This window comes from Peromyscus maniculatus, chromosome 7 (assembly GCF_049852395.1).
Source record: "Peromyscus maniculatus bairdii isolate BWxNUB_F1_BW_parent chromosome 7, HU_Pman_BW_mat_3.1, whole genome shotgun sequence".
Taxonomy (NCBI): Eukaryota; Metazoa; Chordata; class Mammalia; order Rodentia; family Cricetidae; genus Peromyscus; species Peromyscus maniculatus.
The window spans coordinates 100829699-100848047 of NC_134858.1; the positions used below are offsets into that span (position 1 = coordinate 100829699).

The 18349-nt window shown below is 49.1% G+C and overlaps 1 protein-coding gene across 1 annotated transcript in view; it reads left to right on the forward strand.

Annotated features, from left to right (window-relative positions):
- The window catches only part of Slco2a1 (solute carrier organic anion transporter family member 2A1), an 81845-nt gene that overhangs the window by 44119 nt on the left and 19377 nt on the right, over positions 1-18349 (forward strand). The window contains exons 3-4 of the mRNA XM_006978664.4: positions 220-382; positions 17827-18054. Of these exons, the coding sequence (XP_006978726.3) occupies positions 220-382; positions 17827-18054 (391 nt within the window). The remainder of the gene's footprint in view (positions 1-219; positions 383-17826; positions 18055-18349) is intronic.

Sequence of the window (18349 nt, forward strand, 5' to 3'; positions counted from 1 at the left end):
GCCCAAAAAGCAGAGGCCGGAGGAAGGCTGGTGCTGTGAGAATCCAGCATAAACAAGAATATCTGGGCAAGGCTAGCGTGGCTTTGCCAGGGACCTCACTATTACCGGACAGCCCCTTCCCTCTCTAGCCTCCCAGGATGAAGTGTGGTCAGTCTACTCTGGGCTAAGGGAAGGCAGGACCGACCTGGCTCTCACTCCATCCCTTGCTCCCCTCTGCAGATCAGCAATGCTACCCTGATCATCTTTGTCAGCTACTTCGGCAGCCGGGTGAACCGCCCACGGATGATCGGCATAGGGGGGCTCCTCCTGGCGGCAGGGGCCTTTGTCCTCACCCTCCCACACTTCCTGTCGGAGCCTTATCAATACGTCTCAACCACGGCTGGTGAGTGGCCCCGACCCCTGCCTTGAGGAGATGAGGCAGGATGAGCATGGTACAGAGTTGATGGTGGTGCCCCTGCGGGTGGGATTTCCACTCTAGGTCATGGCTTCTTTCCTCTCCCACTAGAGACCGTCCTTGGCTTTAGGAGCTCAATTTCTCTCCAGACCACATCTGGAATGTGGGACCTATTGAAACACACAGAAGTGTGAAGCAGCCTAGCTACCTGGTTCCTGGCTTCTTGAGGAAGAAGAGACCCTGTGGTTGCTGGCCTCTCCCCCATGACTCCCTGTGCCTTATGCCAGTTTTTATCCAAACTCCACCTACCTGGGACCAGAGCCCACAGAGCTCTGGAGGAAAGAGGACCAAAGCGGGGAACACTATGAAGTCTGGGGATTTTCCTGATGTTTGGTTACATCTGTCGGTTTTTACTTTAAATTATATAGCGTTTGTATGGTACACTCATTGATGCTGGGACACTAGTGGGGTGCAGAGAAAAGTCATAAGATGAGGAGTTATGTGACTTTCCCAGGGGAAACATGAACAAATATCTGTTCACTCCACATAAGACACTACGACAATCCAAAGAGATGAGTCTTCTCAACTTTAGCTTGGTGAGCCAATAAGTTTATTTGGGTTGTTTACAGGAGCATGGGTAAGGGATTACAGGAGCATGGGTTAGGGATTACAAGAACATGGGTTAGGGATTACAGGAGCATGGGTTAGGGATTATAGGAGCATGGGTTATGGATTACAGGAGCATGGGTAAGGGATTACAGGAGCATGGATAAGGGATTACAGGAGCATGGGTAACTCAAAGACAGACATATCCACAAAAGGCACACTCCATCATGGGTGAAGACTCACAAAAGCTGTATCCTTAGAGCCGTCTGGACAATTTGTAGGCACCTCTACCAGAGTAACTTCGTCCCCAGCAATTGATTTCTGCTTTTTACAACCTTGGGGGAAGGTTTGTAAATCTTGTAACTTTAGGAACTTCTGAGCCTTACAAGTTTCTATGGCTTCTTTAGTCTAAAGAGCTCTACTCTTTCTCAACCTTTCTAATGCTGTGACCCCTTAATACAGTTCCTCATGTTGTGGTGACCCCCAACCACAAAATTATTTTTGTTGCTACTTCATAACTGCAATTTTGCTACTGTTATTAAGCATAATGTAAGTATCTGATATGCGGATGGTTTTAGGCGACCCCTGAGAAAGGGTCATTCTACTCCCAAAGGAGTTGCAGCCCACAGGTTGAGAACCACTATTCTAACCGGAAGGGGGTGTTTCAATTGGGAGGAAATGGCTACACAGTAGGTCTTGACACCTGAAGGTATTCAGATATCTTCTCAGGGTCCAAGTAGCTAAGGAGAGAGAGAAGAGGGAGCCCTTTCCCCTGACCCTCATCAGGCAAGGGCTCTTTCTGTGACCCAAACGTCTGCTTTTTATTGGGATGCCCTGTGACAGGAGGAAATAGACCAAGAATTTATGTGGTTAAACATGGTATTCATTAGTAATGAAGAATCTGGAAAAGGTGACTCTTTCTTACATTTTATTTTTAGAATTCTTTTAATTGGCATATATTAATTATACATGATAATAGGTTTCATTGTGACATCTCCATACATGTACATGATGTATTTTGATCATATTCATATTTTTTCTCCCACTCTTGCTAATCTTTTTCCTTTTCTCAACTAGTCCCCACTTCTGTTTTCTTGTTGAGGTGCATGAGTGTGAGTGTGTGTGAGTGTGTGTGTGAGTGTGTGTGTGCCCCAAAGAGTTTCATCAGGGTTGATTACAGGAGTGTAAATGAGGATTTGTCTGTAAAAATGTGGGTGCTTGACCATTGGCTTTGCCACCGAAGAAAATGTCCCTCTCTTCCCATCAACCCATTAACTAATTATAAACTGTTTTAAATTGCTGAGTTTGTGATTTTATACACATTCTAGAAAGCTCTGTGCTGATGTGAGCTTTACAAATATTTCCTCCTAGTTGCTAGCTTATCATGCATATTCTTCTAACAGAATATATGTCACTTCCAGAACAAAAAGGGGTCTTAATTTTGATGAAATCCAATTTTTCCTTTTTTTTTTTTTCCTTTTTTTTTTTTTTCTCTTCCACTATTTATTTTTCTGGTACTGCACTCAAGACCTCTCCCCATGCCAGGAGAGAGACATTTTCTGTGCACGTTCTCTGGGTGTTCCCATATTTTTTTTTGTACTTACATGTAGTTGTATGATCTGTTTTGAGTTAATCATTTTTCCTTTTGTGTATGAATGTGATTTTTTTCCCAGCACAATTTGTTATAAAAACTATCTTTTCATCATACCAGAATTCTAACAGATACATTGTACCATTATAACAGATTAATTCTCTTGGGCAAAGGCTGCATGCAGCTCAATGGTAGAGAGCTTGCCCAAAATACACAAGACCCCGAGTTCTGCCGCCAGCTCGGAGAAGAAAGTTGGCCACGTCTGTGGGTTCATCTCTGGACTTCCTTTCCCGCCCATTGATCTGTGGGTCACCTGTGCCAACACTGCATGCTCCCCCTCATCAGTGTTTTGTTTAGTTTTGTTCTTTTTTTCTCTATAAACTTTGAGATCTAATTGTTTATATTCAAAAGAAAAATATTCTTCTGGAATTTTGATTGGGGTTGCATTAAATTCATAGATCAGTTGGCATGCTTCTTATGCGTAACCCTCTAACTCTTTGGTTTTTCAACATAGGGTTTCTCTGTGCAGCCCTGGCCGTCCTGGAACTCACTCTGTAGACCAGGCTGACCTTGAACTCACAGAGATCCGCCTGCCTCTGACTCCTGAGTGCTGGGATTAAAGGTGTGCACCACCACTGTCTGGCTAATCCTCTAACTCCTAAACGGTGTGGCTCACCATCACCCTTGTGTTGACTTATGACCGAACGAGCTCTAGGCTGATGAATGTCTTTATTCTTCTGGAGAATAGAGTCCCTGGACTCCTTAACGCCCACTGTCCATTGCCGCCCGGTGCTGTGGACGCACCTGCCTTACCCTACCTACAGCGCTCACTGCCTATCAGTATTTACCTCCAGGGTTATGGGTTTCTGCGTTCACCAATGCTGGGGGGCCTTTCACCTGCTCTGTTGCTTCAATTCCCCCTTTTCCTGAGATATGTCCTTAGTAGTTACGTTGATGAACCCTTGGGTGATAAAATCTCTGTCAGAAAAGATCTTCATTTTACACTTACTCTTGAATTAGTTTAGCTACAAACTGTTTTAAATTCATAGTTATTCCTGCTCAGAACTCTGAAGACAACACACCTTTGTCTTTGAGACTTCTCAATGGACCTTCTCCATCTGTCTAATTATCAACCCCTTATATTTAGGCATCCTGGTTTTATCCTCTGTAGTTACACTTAACATTTCTCTTTTGTTGTTTTGCTACCATAGTATGTTTGAATATGGGTTAATCTGTGTCTGTTTGGGAGTTCAGTTGTTTGGTTTATTTATTTATTTTTTTGATAAGACCTTATCTCCACCCACCCCCACCCCCCGCCCCTTGCAAAATTTTTATTTAACTCTAAAAATTTGTCTGCCAAAAATGCTCCTGATTTTCTCCATCCTTTCCTCTGGAACTTTTATATAAATATACATGTCAGTCACTTTCATTTCTGAACCCCTCATCCCTTAACCTCCTGGAGTCTTCAGTGCACGGTTCCTCTGTACCCTATCCTTAGTGGTTTCCTTAAAGCATGTCTTCCCATTCTGTGAGCCCCTCTCTAGCCTTTTTCATTGGAGTCACACCTTTCCATTATGTAAAATTTACTCTCTATTTTGCTAATTTCTTGGAGTTGTGATTTGTTTTCAAATTTCTCATCCCTTAGTTTTATGATTTCTTAATGCTTTTAGCTGATATATGTGTGCGTGTGTATGTGTGTCTGTTGTATGTTTCTTTGATGTTTTCAAGTATTTTAAATATATTTTATGCAGTCTCTTTGATATTGTCCCACTAGCTCAAGCTTTAAGAATGTGACGCCTTTGCCTCTGTTGTTCCTGCTTGCGCATGCTCATCGTGAATCCTCCTCCCGTGTGTTCTATAATGTGACTGTGGAGTGGATTGCACTGCGATTTTTTTTTTCTCCCGTGTGTAAATTATCTGTGGGCAGATTGGGAATGGACCTGCAGTAGTGTAGTGTTTTCTATCCCCATGTGGACTCAGCACCCCAGGGGTCATCATTGCTTTGCAGGTCGCTTTATGTCAACTAGTTAGCTCGGGATGAGTTCGTCCTTGTCTCAGGAGAAGTAGGGTGTGGTGGTGGCTTCATGATGAGCAGCATTGAGGGGGCCCAGTCTGCAAATGCTCATCCTTAGTTCACTGCCATAGAGCTGTACGTCAGTGGTGGAGGATGAGTGAGCCACCCAGGAACGTGCTGAGCAAGTTAACTGATTCGTGTTTTCTTGAATCTGGCTCTTCTAAAAGCAGACTAAGCTCCAGAGGTGAGTCACTTAGAACGGCAGAGGAAATTCCTCTCTGGGTTTGGAGGCCTGTGCAGGAGACAGATGGTTGGTTTGAATGGGGGGTGGGGTGAGAGTGCGGAGGATTAGGAACGGGGAGGTCTACTGGTGAAGTGTCTGCAAGGTTCTGGGACTCACTCTTTCCTCCGGGTGCTCTAGTCATTCTTATAGGTGTGTCGTAGCCCCGGACTCTTTCAAGTCTGAGCCAAGGACGAGGACAAACCCAAGCCCATGGGTTCTGCCCTGTCCTTTCTCCCCTCATCTTCTAGACAAGGCCTTGGAGACCAGCTCTGATGGAGAATCAGGACTTGACCTTTCTGATGCATGAAGACCAGGCTAATGAGATCAGCAAGAGAGCCTCGAGCACTGGGGCCAGGCTGAAGGGAGGGCACTTTGCCAGACACCACAGGCCATGGCCTACTCCGTCAAGCTGGTCGGCTCCCCGCGGCCTGGGCCCACAGCCCATGGCATTTGCTTTGCACAGTGTAGCCATGAGAGGGAGGTTAGAGAGGACCTCACTTCGCTCCTTATTAGGGATGGCTATTCAGATTGAGTCGGGCTTTACCACAAAGCCCCCAGATCACAGGGAGTTAACACCAGCCCAGTCTTAACTCCACTCTTCCTGGCCCAAATCACCACAGCTTGCCTGACAGGGCCACAGCGTGCAGAGGCTGGGAGAACGGACTGTTGTTGTTGCTGCTGCCCGTCCTGTTTGTACAAATCGTGATTGCGACAACAGAGCGGCACTTGCTTTGATTGGGATTCAAGCAACAGCTGGAGATGTTCAGGGATGCCACCTTCGGGGCATCTTTCTGGTGCCAGGCAATAAGATGAGGAGGACCTCGGCCTAGGAGTCACATCTGTGGCCTTTAGTTGGGCTGTGTACTCGGTGCGGATGCAGTGTGGAAGTATGCCATGTTGATATGTTCAGATAAATATTCATCAAGTGCCATTTCATTGGAAAAGGTTGATGTCATGACTCTACTTCAAATGTATCCCTACGGGAACTTTGAATTATGCAAGGTCATGGGGGGCATATTTTATTAGACGTGACACCCAAACAGTGCATCTGAACTGTCTTCTGGAGCCAGGCAGTCCTTGGGCCATTTTGTCCCTGCTGTGAGTCTCCGTACCTCAGGATGGTCTAAAAGAGAAGCACCTCTCCCATCGAGCTACGGGGGCTGCAGAGGCTCTCACTTTAGCCCAGTGGCTGCCATAGGCAGGCATGGTGAAGTGGTGGCTCTTGCTCATGTGGTAGTGGGGAAACGGGGAGCCCCTCAGAACCCCTGTGAGAACGCGCATGGTGTCCCTTGACAAGCTCTTTGCTGTGGGCTGGGTAGCTTGGGAGAACGTGCAGGTGAGCGCTTGTCCTCACCCTAGGCCTCCATTACACCCTCGTGTGAGCATAGGGTCCCTCCAGTGAGAGCATGAGCTACTGTTCTGACTAGTTGCCAGAGCCTCCTCCCACAGCCTCATGTTCGGAGATGGAGCATGGACTTGGACACAAATGCCGTCTCAGCTGCTCACTTGCCAACTCTTCTTGGAGGGAGTATTCTTCCTTTCTAAACCTCAGTATCCTTACCTGTAAAATGGGAGCAATAATACCTTCTCACTCAGTGTGTTCTCAGAATCAAATTAAAGTGGAATAATATAATAAATGTATAGACACAAAAAGAGTGTGGCTCATGGGGAAATTTCCATTTGTTTGCCTTGCTGTCCCATTTGGGATCTGTTATTGATCAGCATCAGCCCCCAATCTTCTCTTCATGAGTATTTGCCCATTTCTTCTCCCCTTGGAACAAAGCCGCTCCAGAAATGACCATGGGAAATGAAGAGGAACTATGATTTTCAGAGGGAAAAAAAAACTGAAGAAAGGCTGAACATTGTGGGAAGTCACGAAGACCTTTAACAACTAATTGCCTATTTTAAAAAGTCCATGCAGACATTTATGGATGTTTAGATTTTCTAAATGTCAGTGGGGTCCGGAAATGTGCCTTGGCGCCTTTGGAAACTAGCTACCCAGCCAAAGCCTCCATCCAAGCCCACGTCTAGAAGGTGCAGTGAGGCTTTTGCAGACAGGAAACAAGCCAGCGCGAGACCAGTTCTCCCCGGAGAGAGGAGAAGGGGCTTTGGAAACCAGTGTTTTTGAGGGACGAGGTATAACCTGCGAAAGAGTCGGTGTAGTCCAGTGGAAGTCAGCCTGGCAGACAATGGTCGCCTGGGCAGGAAGCTTCCCAGAGGCTAAGCAGGAAAGGAGGAGAGGAAGTTGTATTTTTGGAGCAATTAAGAAAAGAAAGGGAAGAAGCCCCTCCTAGCCCTCTGAAGCTTCTGGTCCCTATCCTGTGCTCTCAATGGTGTCCCTAGGAAGGCGGGTAACAGGAAAGCACAGAGAGCAGAGCCTTGGGATCCAGAGTGACTTCAATACGTCCTTATGCGGCTCTCAACCTCCAGAGCCAATCCATCTCCTACACCTGTAAGCCACACAGGGCCAGGCCACAGAGAGAATGGCTCTGGAACATGAGCTCGGGTGATAAACAGCCAGCTGTGGTGAGAAATGGAGATGCCAGAAGCCGTGGGGGACATGCGGGGTACATGGTGTGCAGGCAACCTGAGTGTGCCCGTGGCACATAGGCGTGTGTAAGGCAGAGCATCTCTACGCGCAGGAAGTCGAATGACGTAGGGAGGCAGCTGGGCATGGAGAGGAGAGGAGGCTGGTGTATGTGGAGATGGATACTGGAGGTAGAAGTGTGGGGGCGCAGGGTTGAAGGTAAGGAGATGGGGGGATTGTGAGGAGGTGGGGTATAGGTCAAGGAGGAAGCGGAGTGAAGTGGAGAACACATATGTAGGAGGAAGTGTGTGGGTGGGGATGTGGGGGGTGAGCATGCATTTGAGGGGAAACAGGATGGGGGGAAGTGTGTGCTGGGGTGAGTGGGTGGGTAGTTAGGGTGAAAGTTGCACAACCTGGCTAGCTGGAACTGTTTAACCTGTTTAATCTGAGAAAGGAAGGAAAAAAGCCAGCAAATACAAGTGGGGAAAATATCACAAAACATGAGTGCCATTAATTCAACTAAAAGAAAAACAGCCCTGAAAAGATGAGCAGAAGAAAACGGAATGAGGTTTGATGTGGATCCTCTTAAAGTCATGATGTAGGGAAGGATAAAAATAAACATGGAGAAACGACAGCCCGCGCCTGGCTGCTGTGTTGAGTGTCAAGGGAGGTCAGAAAAGAACAAGGACTCTAAGGTTGGTGGAGCAAGCGTCTCCACCGCAGTGGCTTGATAGACAGCTCCTCTCAAGGTACCAGCCGGGCACCAGCCGTCGACCTCGTCTGTCCACTCTCTGTCTGGTTCTTGGAGCATCTACTTTTGGTGGGCGAAGTCAGGTGAATTAAAATGACTCATTGTCCTAGGCCTCCTGCAGGAGGCTGAGTGTGGCTCCTCTTCACCTTTCAGCCCTTGGGGCCTGGGCAGTCATTTTTCTTGTTCGGCAATGAGGCCGGGCGGCAGGCCTGCTGCAGGTGTCCTGGAGACGAGCTCCTTCCTGCTCTTCCATCAGCTTACTCTTCCTGGGTGGTTGGTAGACTGTCTCAGTCCTATCCAGGACAGGGGGAAGGTTCCTGGTAGATAAGAAAGGCTTCCTACTATGCTCGTGGCTTTGCGTCTCCTAGGGAACAGTCCCTGTCCCACAGTTCCTGTCCCACTATGGAATGTGGTTTGAAGAAACCATTAGTCGTCACTGTAGGAGGTAGCAGGGTCCTGAAGGACCTGGGGGGGGGGGGCAGGAAGGTGCTTTCTGCTTCTCTTGCTGGGCTTGGTGAGACTGGGGCTGTTGACTATGCCCAAACACCCCCTGTAGCCCAAAGCCCAGACATGGATGCCCCAGGCAGTGTCCCCTGGGAGAGGGAGGTCCATGGGGTACCTTCTTTCTCCCACGACCAGGGGACTTTTAAGAGCTCCAAGCTTGTGATGTCTATAATCAGAGAAGATGGGCACTCAGGCATTGAAAAAAGAAAAATAGCACAACAGACAACTGACCCACATACCAGGACCTAGCAGTCAGCTAAGGCTTTTTGGTATCCTGGAATGTTCCAGATATCACCTTCCTGTTTTCTTCCTAGCCTAGAGTAGGAGTGAGGATGCGTAGGGGACCCCTCTGCCCCCAGAAACCTACCCTTCATATCTGGTTTGTGTCTCCAGAAACTTTGATTGCAGAAAGTCTTAGTGACTGAAGTGTTTGAAAACCATGTTAAGTCATGGGCAGACATTTTTATTCAAGCAACCGGTTGAAAATATTTTGGGCCTGCCAATCCTTGAGTCTCTATGAAACTGTTCAGCAATGTTACTGGGGCACCAGAGTTTCCATGGGCAGTAGAGACAAAAGTGTCTAGGTGTGTGCTGTAACACTCCTTGGCACAGACACAGTGGGGGTCAAATCTTGGCCTAGTTAGTAGTTTCTTTTTCCAAGCCCTACATTAGATGGTTCTTCTGGCCTAGGGCTACCCTTGCCCTTAGAGCTGAACTCCCAAGGTGTGAATTCCCCCAAGCTGCCTTGAGGCGGTCAGCCATGGACATGAGGACAGGCCTTTGTCTTCCAAATGACTCTTGCCCTTATATCTCTCAGTGCTACCTTCCATGGGTTCTAGTCTGCTTCTGAGAATCATCCAGACCAAGTCGATTAGTCCCCAGCGGCAGGAAAGCCATCCCAAAGCTGGGCTGAGCCTCGATCTCTTCAGCTCCAGAATCTTCACTCCACCTGAGAAAATAAGGCTGCAGGTCTTCAGGGTTTCCCTGGGAAAAAGACAGAATAATTTCACTCTGGACCTGGGGGTCCTAAAACAGGCTTAAGTTGGGAGCTTATGATCAAAATCGCCAGGACCGCAATCCTGCAGATCTGTTTCTCACGCCAGGCCTTGCCTTCTATTTGCTGTCTAGATGAAGCCAAGCCTTGTGTTCTTTCCCCATGAGATTCACTCTCCTTGGTTGGAACCCTTCTTTTTATCCTTGCATCTGATTTTCTAATGTTCAGCCTTCAGAATGTCTTATCAGCCATTCTCCTGGCTCTGCAGCCTTCCTGTCATTCTTGGACTTGCCAGTTGTGTCCCTGAGGACAGAGCACAGAGTGGTAGACACACAGCCCTTCTACCTCAGGTATGCAGGAAGCTGGTTCCCCCTGAGGACTCCCCAGATAGGGGTCCCCATCTTGCCTAGCAGATACAACGACAGACTTTGTCAGCAGGCTGCCTCCAGTCAAGTCATGCCCTGCCATGGCTTCTGCTGGCTTAGGAGCCTCACTAACAAAGAAAATGTGTGTGGGGGAGGAGGGATGAATGACTTGCTGGCTCTGCAAACCGCTCTGCGTTTTCTTCAAAGAGCACTCCGGCAGCCTAGGGGATAAATCTGGGAGCAATAAGTTCTACTTCACAACCAATGAAAGGTGTGAGTGAGGTGCCCATCTCCTGAAATACTAAATCCAGGGCTGCCAGCTGTCATCTTTTTTCTCCCCTAGCCACTAAAGGAACTGGTCTGATGTGCAGGCGTGGGCTCCTGGGCACTGGCAAAGGGCAATGAGGAAGTAGGAGAGGGGAGTCCCAGGCCAGCCAGGGTGGCTGTGACTTTGTGAAGTCCTGCACACAGCAAGCCTCATGCCCAGGACAAGTAGCATTTTCCCAGGCCCCTTCTAGGATAAGGGAGGCAGTGTGGGTTCCAGTCTCAGTGCACTCATACACACGTATGTGTGTGTGTGCAGGCACGTGCACCCCCCCCCACACTACTCCCACAGACACCCCCACATGCATGCATACACACATGCCCAACACCAGCACACACACACAGAGAGAGAGAGAAAGAGAGAGAGAGAGAGAGAGAGAGAGAGAGAGAGAGAGAGAGAGAGAGAGAGAGAGAGAGAGAGACCCATGTAGCTAGAGTTTTCCTGCCTTGCCCACAGTCAGGACAAATCTCTGTCACCCGCCAGTCCCACAGCCGCTCAGACCCAACCAAGTAAACACAGAGACTTATATTGCTTACAAACTGTATGGCCGTGGCAGGCTTCTTGTTAACTGTTCCTATATCTTAAAGTAACGCATTTCTACAAATCTATACCTTGCCACGCGGCTCGTGGCTTACCAGCATCTTCACATGCTGCTTGTCCTGGCGGTGGCTGGCAGCGTCTCCTTCTGCCTTCCTGTTCTTTTATTTCTCCTCTGTTAGTCCCGCCTATACTTCCTGCCTAGCCACGACCAATCAGGTTTTATTTATTGACCAATCAGAGCAACTTGACATACAGACCATCCCCCAGTACAGCCAAGTGCAGACCATCTCATACACCTGCACTCAGGCCCATGGTCCTAATCATCCTCTATGCAAACCTGCTGGGTAACGCCACAAGGAACCCAAGAAGGGCTCCCACAGGACATACATTAACATCCCACAGCACCCCCACATGCACGCATACACACATTCCCAACACCAGCACACATACACACACACACACACACACACAGGCATGCATGCCCCAGCACCAGCCCACTCCTTCCCTGTGCAGATGTAAACCCCTCCAGGCACACACATTTGCCCTGTGATTTCTCTGCTGTTGGTGGAAACCACCACTGGTCTTGTCTCTGTTACTAGGTCCTGTCCCTGAGTTTTAAAAGCCTGAGTAGCAGTTGCTTGTCAGTGGGCTTTTCCATTATCCATTTGAGTTCCTCAAAGTGACTCATCATTCTGAATGAAAAGCAGTATTATTGGAGGACATGTATGTTCCAGATTATGATGTATAATTGCTTTTTATAGAATAATGTTTTATAAAATAAAGTTTTGTGAATAAAGAGAGCACAAAGTTGTAAAGGAGTGAGAAGTGGAACGAGAAGGAATACAATAAAAATATATTGTATAAAGTTCTCAAAGAATATTAAAATATGTTTTATTTGTAATGACACATAGTAATTACATGCACTTACACAGTATGTGATAGTTCAGCATGTGTCTGGGTCAGATCAGAATGACTGACCAATCTTCATCATCTCAGCCACTTAACATTTCTTTATGTTGGAAACATCCATCCCTGCTCCACCTTTGCTCCATCCCTGCTTCATCCCTGCTCCACCCCTGCTCCACCCCTGCTTTACCCCTGCTCCACCCCTGCTTCACCCCTGCTCTATCCCTGCTCTACCCCTGCTTCACCCCTGCTCCACCCCTGCTCCACCCCTGCTTCACCCCTGCTCCACCCTTGCTCCACCCCTGCTTCCCCCTGCTCCACCCCTGCTCCACCCCTGCTTCCCCCCTGCTGCACCCCTGCTTCACCCCTTCTCCATCCCTGCTCCACCCCTTCTCCATCCCTGCTCCACCCCTGCTTCCCCCTGCTGCACCCCTGCTCCACCTCTGCCCCATCCCTGCTTCACCTCTGCTCCATCCCTGCTCCACCCTTGCTCTACCCCTGCTCTACCCCTGCTCTACCCCTGCTCCACCCCTGCTGCACCCCTGCTGCACCCCTGCTTCACCCCTGCTCCATCCCTGCTCCACCTCTGCCCCATCCCTGCTTCACCTCTGCTCAATCCCTGCTCCACCCCTGCTCCACCCCTGCTCCATCTCTTCCTGGGTCCCTGGGTCACATCCTAGGAAAGTTGACTTCCTGACACAAAATCTCCTATATTGTAAAACCGCTGAGGGATCCAGAAATCAGAACTGGAATTCTGCAGATAAAAATTTCAGGATGAATCAGGAGGTTGACTCACGTGCTGCCAGGGTGTGCCTGGGGTAAGCTCAGGAGGGATGAGGCCAGCCTGTTTTCGATAGCATTGCACAGTCCTGTGAAATTTGATGGAAGCCAGCCTCCGATGTCCTACCAGGATTAAAGAATGTGCTCTGATGAGCTTCCACCTTTCCAGGGTTTACTTTGGGGAAGACAGGAAATAGGCTAACACCCTGTTAATTCAGGCTCTCCTCCCTCCCCAGGACCCCCGCAGTATGAAGGCAGACAGCCTTGGGTAGACAGATGGATTCCAGAGGAGAAGTGTTGTAGTGGGTGCAAAGGGACGCCATTTCTCTGGTCTTATTATGGAACTTTTATTATTTTTAAAATTTTGTGGGGGAGTAGATATAGTGACACATGCCTTTAATCCCTGCACTGAGGAGGCAGAGGTAGGCAGATTTCTGTAAGTTTGACACTATCCCAGTCTACATAGTGAGTTCAGTTACACAGTGAGATCCTGCCTCAGGAAAAAAAAAATTGTGGGGCTGAAGGGATGGCTCAGTGGTTAAGAGGACTTGTTCTTACAGAGGATCCAGGATCAGTTCCCAGCACCTACAAGGTGACTTGGAACCATCCACAACTCCAGTTTCAGGGAAGTCAATGCCTTCTTCTGACCCCCAAGGGGTACCAGGCACACAAAAAGTTAATGTTCATACATGCAGGCAGAACACTCATACACATAAAATAAATAAACCTATACAAATGTTTAAAATTTGTGTGCAGGGTATATGCGTATGGATGTGATTGTATGTATGTTCTTGTGTGCATATGTGTACACGTGCACATCAATCCACTTGTGTGGAGGCCAGAAGTCAATGCTGTACGTTCTCTCAATCACTCTCAACTGTGTTTCTTTGGAGACAGCATCTTTCAGTGAACACGAAGCTCACCTATTTGACTAGGCTGTTGGCCAGTGAGTTCCAGGGACGGGCCTGTCTGTCTCTGTGTCCTCAGCGCTGGGACCACAGGGGCATGCTGCCACTCCTGACTTTCTTCGTGGGTGCTGAGGATCTGAACTCAGGTCCGAATGCTTGCGTGGCCATCACTTTACTTACTGAGCTGTCTCCTAAATCACAGTGACCAGCCAGGGAAGGCTCTGAACATCCCCAGGTATGTGACCTGAGAAATGGTGAGCTACTGGTTGATCCCTTATGTGGGCTCAAGCCCCTGGAAAAGGCTGAGAACTCTGCCCCAGGGAGGAAGTGGGAGACCGCAGCCCAGAAGGCCAACTTCCCTGTGACACACCAGTCATTCTCCAAGGCCTGTTCTTCACCTCTTCCTGCCTCTGCAGTTACCCTCCAGGATGTCCTCCCCTCCCCCCCATGCCAGTGATTTTCAAAGAGAAGAGTTTAATGGTCTAAAATTTTAAAAGGTCCTATTCCCATCCAGACTGTGATAGCCAGGGCCACCCACTACAAGGAAGTCCTTGGCTTGTTCCTAAGATCCTGCATAAGGATCCACCTGAGACATAGTCTCTCACCGGGAGCTGGGCTTGCCAATGAGACTAGGCTAGATGGCCAGTGATCCCCATGTCTCCAACACTGGCATTGCAAGTGTGTGCCATCATGCTGGGCTTTTCATATGGGTTCTGGAGATCAAATTCAGGTCCTCAGGTTTATGAAGTCAAGCACTTTACGAAGCGCACCATCCCCTCAACTCTAACTACTGTCCCTTTCCACAAGTGTCAGAGCTGGCTCTGAAATAGGCTTGGGCCCCATTCAGGACTGGCATCAGGAAAAGCATGTTCTCCAAGGACCTCTTGAATCAATGTGGGAAACAGAATTAAGCCACAGAGAATTTGGAGACTTGGATGGAGTTGGGGCCAATTGATTATTTTTCTTCTTTCATGCATGCTTTGAATAAAAGAGATTTCTGACCCGCACACTGACATTTTTAAACTTAGTAATAGTGAAACAATCCCCAGAGATTTTTGGCCGCTGGACACTTCATTATGTGAAGCTTCGTGGGGATTTTTGTGGCTTCGGCGTACCACGCAATATGCCACATGAAGACTTAATAAGGCAGTCAACGTTTTTACGATCTTTGATGGCCATTAAATGTCTCACAAAAAAAAAAAAAAAATGCTTTTGCCAGCCAAAGGCAGCAACAATGTTCTCATAAATGTGAGTCTAGCCAAATAGTGAGGATGGACAAAATCAGGAAGTAGGGCTTAGAATAAACTCTTATTTTCTGGCCTGTTGTTTCCCCCAGGGAGTTCCTCAAGTCCCCTCACACATCCCCACCTTCAAGTCCCTTCGTTCTCCTGCCACAGTCAGACCTTGTACGTGCTTTCACACCCACACAACCATGGAGCCCTTGCAAGCCCCGACCCTCGTATCACACAGCAGCGGCCTCCCCTGTTTGAGCCCTTGGAGGTTCTGGCTGAGGGACTCCCTGCCCTTCCAGCAGGGCTTTTGGAACACAGGCCTTAATCCGCCCCGCACCTTTATTGCATTTCCCTGTCAAGGTCTCTACCTGTCTGGGCCTTTCCTCAAGGTGCAATCCAGGCCCGTTCCCAAGGCATGCTACCCTGCCTGCCTGCGGGAGCTGCACTGCAGATCGGCCTCAGCAAACAGTGGGTGTCCTGAGTCACCCACTTCTGAGTGCTGAGCTACACCCCGGCTTCCCACTGTGCCTTCTTCTTGGTCGAGAGGCCCCTTTCTCGGGGGAACTTTTCCAAGCCCCACCCCACTACTACCACCAAACTCTGCACTTCCTGTCTTCCTTACCCTTTGCCCTCTCTCCTGGTGCATGCCTGTCAATAACTTTTTTTTTCCAATTGTGGTGAAATACGTAGCATGAAACTTGCCATTCTAGCACTGTCAGGTGATGGTGGTGCTAAGTGTGGCCATCACAGCCATCTGGATCCACTGGACAGGCTTCATTGCCTTCTCCCCCAGCCCCTGGCAAACCTGGTTCCACTCTCTGGGTTTATGAATTTGACGACTTTAGAAGTCTCCTATCAACGGAGTCAGACGGGACCTGCCACTTCGTGTCCGGCTCCTTTCACTTAGCACCCAGTCTCCTCAGGGCTCATCACTATTCGCTTACATCAGAATCTGCTTCCTTTTTAGACGGAACAATATTCTATACTATGTGCCAGATTTGACTTATTTGCCAGGTTGGTTCTACTTCTTGGTTTTCACCAACAAAGGTGCCATACATATGGGAGCCTAGAGATCACTTTGAGCCCCTGCTTCTACTTACTCTGACGATTGCGGACTTGCGGGATCCGTTGGGCATTCTGATTTTGAGCCTGTTTTGCAGGGTGGCTGCACCGTTTTGCATGCTTCACCAGCAGTGCACCGGGGTCTCTCTGTCCCTGTATCCTCGCCCATACTTGTTGTCTGGCTTTTTGATGATGGCCGTCCTGTGGGGTGTTGAGTGATAGCTCTTTCTGGTTCTGGTTTGGTGAGGCGATACTGTGGTTGCCTTTTTAGCAACCTGGGAGAGATGGTGAAGTTGAAGGACGTTAAGGGCCATGTCTGTGTCCCTCTGTCGCCTGCATGAAGAGGGCCCTCTTATGGTCACCAGCCAGATAACTGAGAGACTAAAGAGAAAGTGAATCTTGGTGCAGGTGCTTTTCAATAGGCAGCCATCACCCACCCTGCCATTTAGAGGGTGGGTGGCTTCTCAGAGCCAGGCACGGACCTTCAGTGGCTGAGCTGGGCACAGGGGACAAGTCTTTATACCTCCTTCCTGGTATTATCATTTGCCTTCAGATGACCTTTAAACTATTCTTGAATAGATAATGGGCACAGATAATGGGCCCCTGTCTAGGTCAAAGTCGTCTACATCCTACACCACCCACGAGCATTAGTTAGTAGTTGTAGTGATATTTTGGTTTGCTGAGAGGGTTGCACGTTATGTGGACCAGGCTGTCCTCTAAACTGGTAATCTTCTGCCTCAGCTCCTTGAGTACTGAGATTACAGATGAGCACTGCCATACATAGCTTCACATACTACTTGATCCCATAATACTTGGCCTTGGTCCCGTCTGTTTCCTCTGAGTCAGACCTCAGTGACCAAAGAGAGATCCCCTTTGCTGGAAGTTTGCATATGGGTCTTGTACAGACCCCAGCATTGAGAACAGGCTATGATGGGATTAGGCCAGATGAGGCCTGGGTAGAAAGGGGAAAGAGCAGCCGAGAAGGCACAGCCCCTGTCCCAGCCCTACCATCTAGTCCGTGGCCTTCATTTTTCCTCTCCAGGGGACTCTGGGACCCCCTAGCTCAGGGCTGCACCTCTAGAAACATCATAAGTAGGAATAAAATGGATTCCTGATTCCATTAGTGTTAGTGAAAACCCCACAGAGCGAGAATGGTGACGTCAGTGATTTCCATTGGCCAGCATGAGGCCAAAAGAAAAGAAATCTGGAAAAGATCCCTTAAACCCCTCAAGGCCTTGGAATGCTGACAACGTTGATTGTTTAGTGTGGGCCAAATTGAAAACAGAGGCATGGAAGCAGCCGCCAAGCCTGGCAAGGTCCAAGCCGCAGGACCCATGGCGTCCAAAGGCCATGCTGGGATGACTGGAGCCCTCCAAGAAGGGTTTCCAGGTGCAGCCTAGCTCCCCAATCTGTAATATGAGAGGGTCTCCAAATCCCCTTGTTTTCTGAGTCTGTGATTCTTCACTTGGTCCTAGCCAAAAGGCCAAGAAGCATTAAAGAGTCTATGATTCTGGGGAGTTGCCCAGGTGTGGCCAGGGCACTGAATATCTTTGGCAGCAAGTCCTTCAATGGGATGGGGTGCTGGGATCATTCAGAAGTGAAGGAGTAGGGGGTCAAGACCCAGGGAAGACCAGAGCCAAGGCTGGCAGTGACATGGTCTTCTGCTGAGGAGAACTCTGGGTTTTGACTGTGCATCCCTTCTTCCAGCTGGGTGGTGCTTTCCTCCAGGACTGCAGCACTGACCCGCCATTTGCAGCCCTCTGCCAGCAGCAGTAGAGGAGGGGGAATGGGTGGTCCTTCCCCATCCTGGGCAGAGCTGCTCCTGTTGCAGGGGCCAAGGTCCACCTGGCTCCCACCTCAGTCTCTGTAGTTCCTCCTGCCAGTCAGGCAGAGGAACACTCTTCAAGGACCATGTCCTATTTCCCTACTCCCTGGCCTTCCTTCCCTTCCGCTGGGGTATGGAGAGAGGACAGGACAACGGCAGGATTGGATGGTGAAAGCTGGAGACCAGGGTGGTGGTGACTAGTGGGCATGCTCATTGCAGGAAACAGCAGCCGCCTTCAGACCGACCTCTGTCAAAAGCATTTGCCGGACCTGCCCCCCAGTAAGTGCCATAGCACCGTGCCAGATACCCAAAAGGAGACCAGCAGCATGTGGGGACTGATGGTGATTGCTCAGCTGCTGGCCGGCATCGGGACAGTGCCCATTCAGCCATTTGGGATCTCCTACGTGGATGACTTTGCAGAGCCCACCAACTCACCTCTGTATATCTGTGAGTCTTGAGCTTTAAGAGGGTTGTGAAGGGTAGGGGTCTGGGGGGGAGGGGCTGATGTGGCACCTGCAGAAGCTCTTGGGGCCGAAATGGGGCCTGATCCTCTTGGCCAACAAGGCGGTGGGCCCGTGGTGAATGCCAACCACTTCCTTCCACATGTATGGGCCTCAAGTGGTTAACCCAGAGCTCCAGGCTCTCATCTGGAGGACAGAACCAGGATTCTTTCTGTGTGCCATGTGCTTTAGGATTATGGGAGCTGATATTTAGCCCTGTTTTGAGCCTGTGACATCACAAC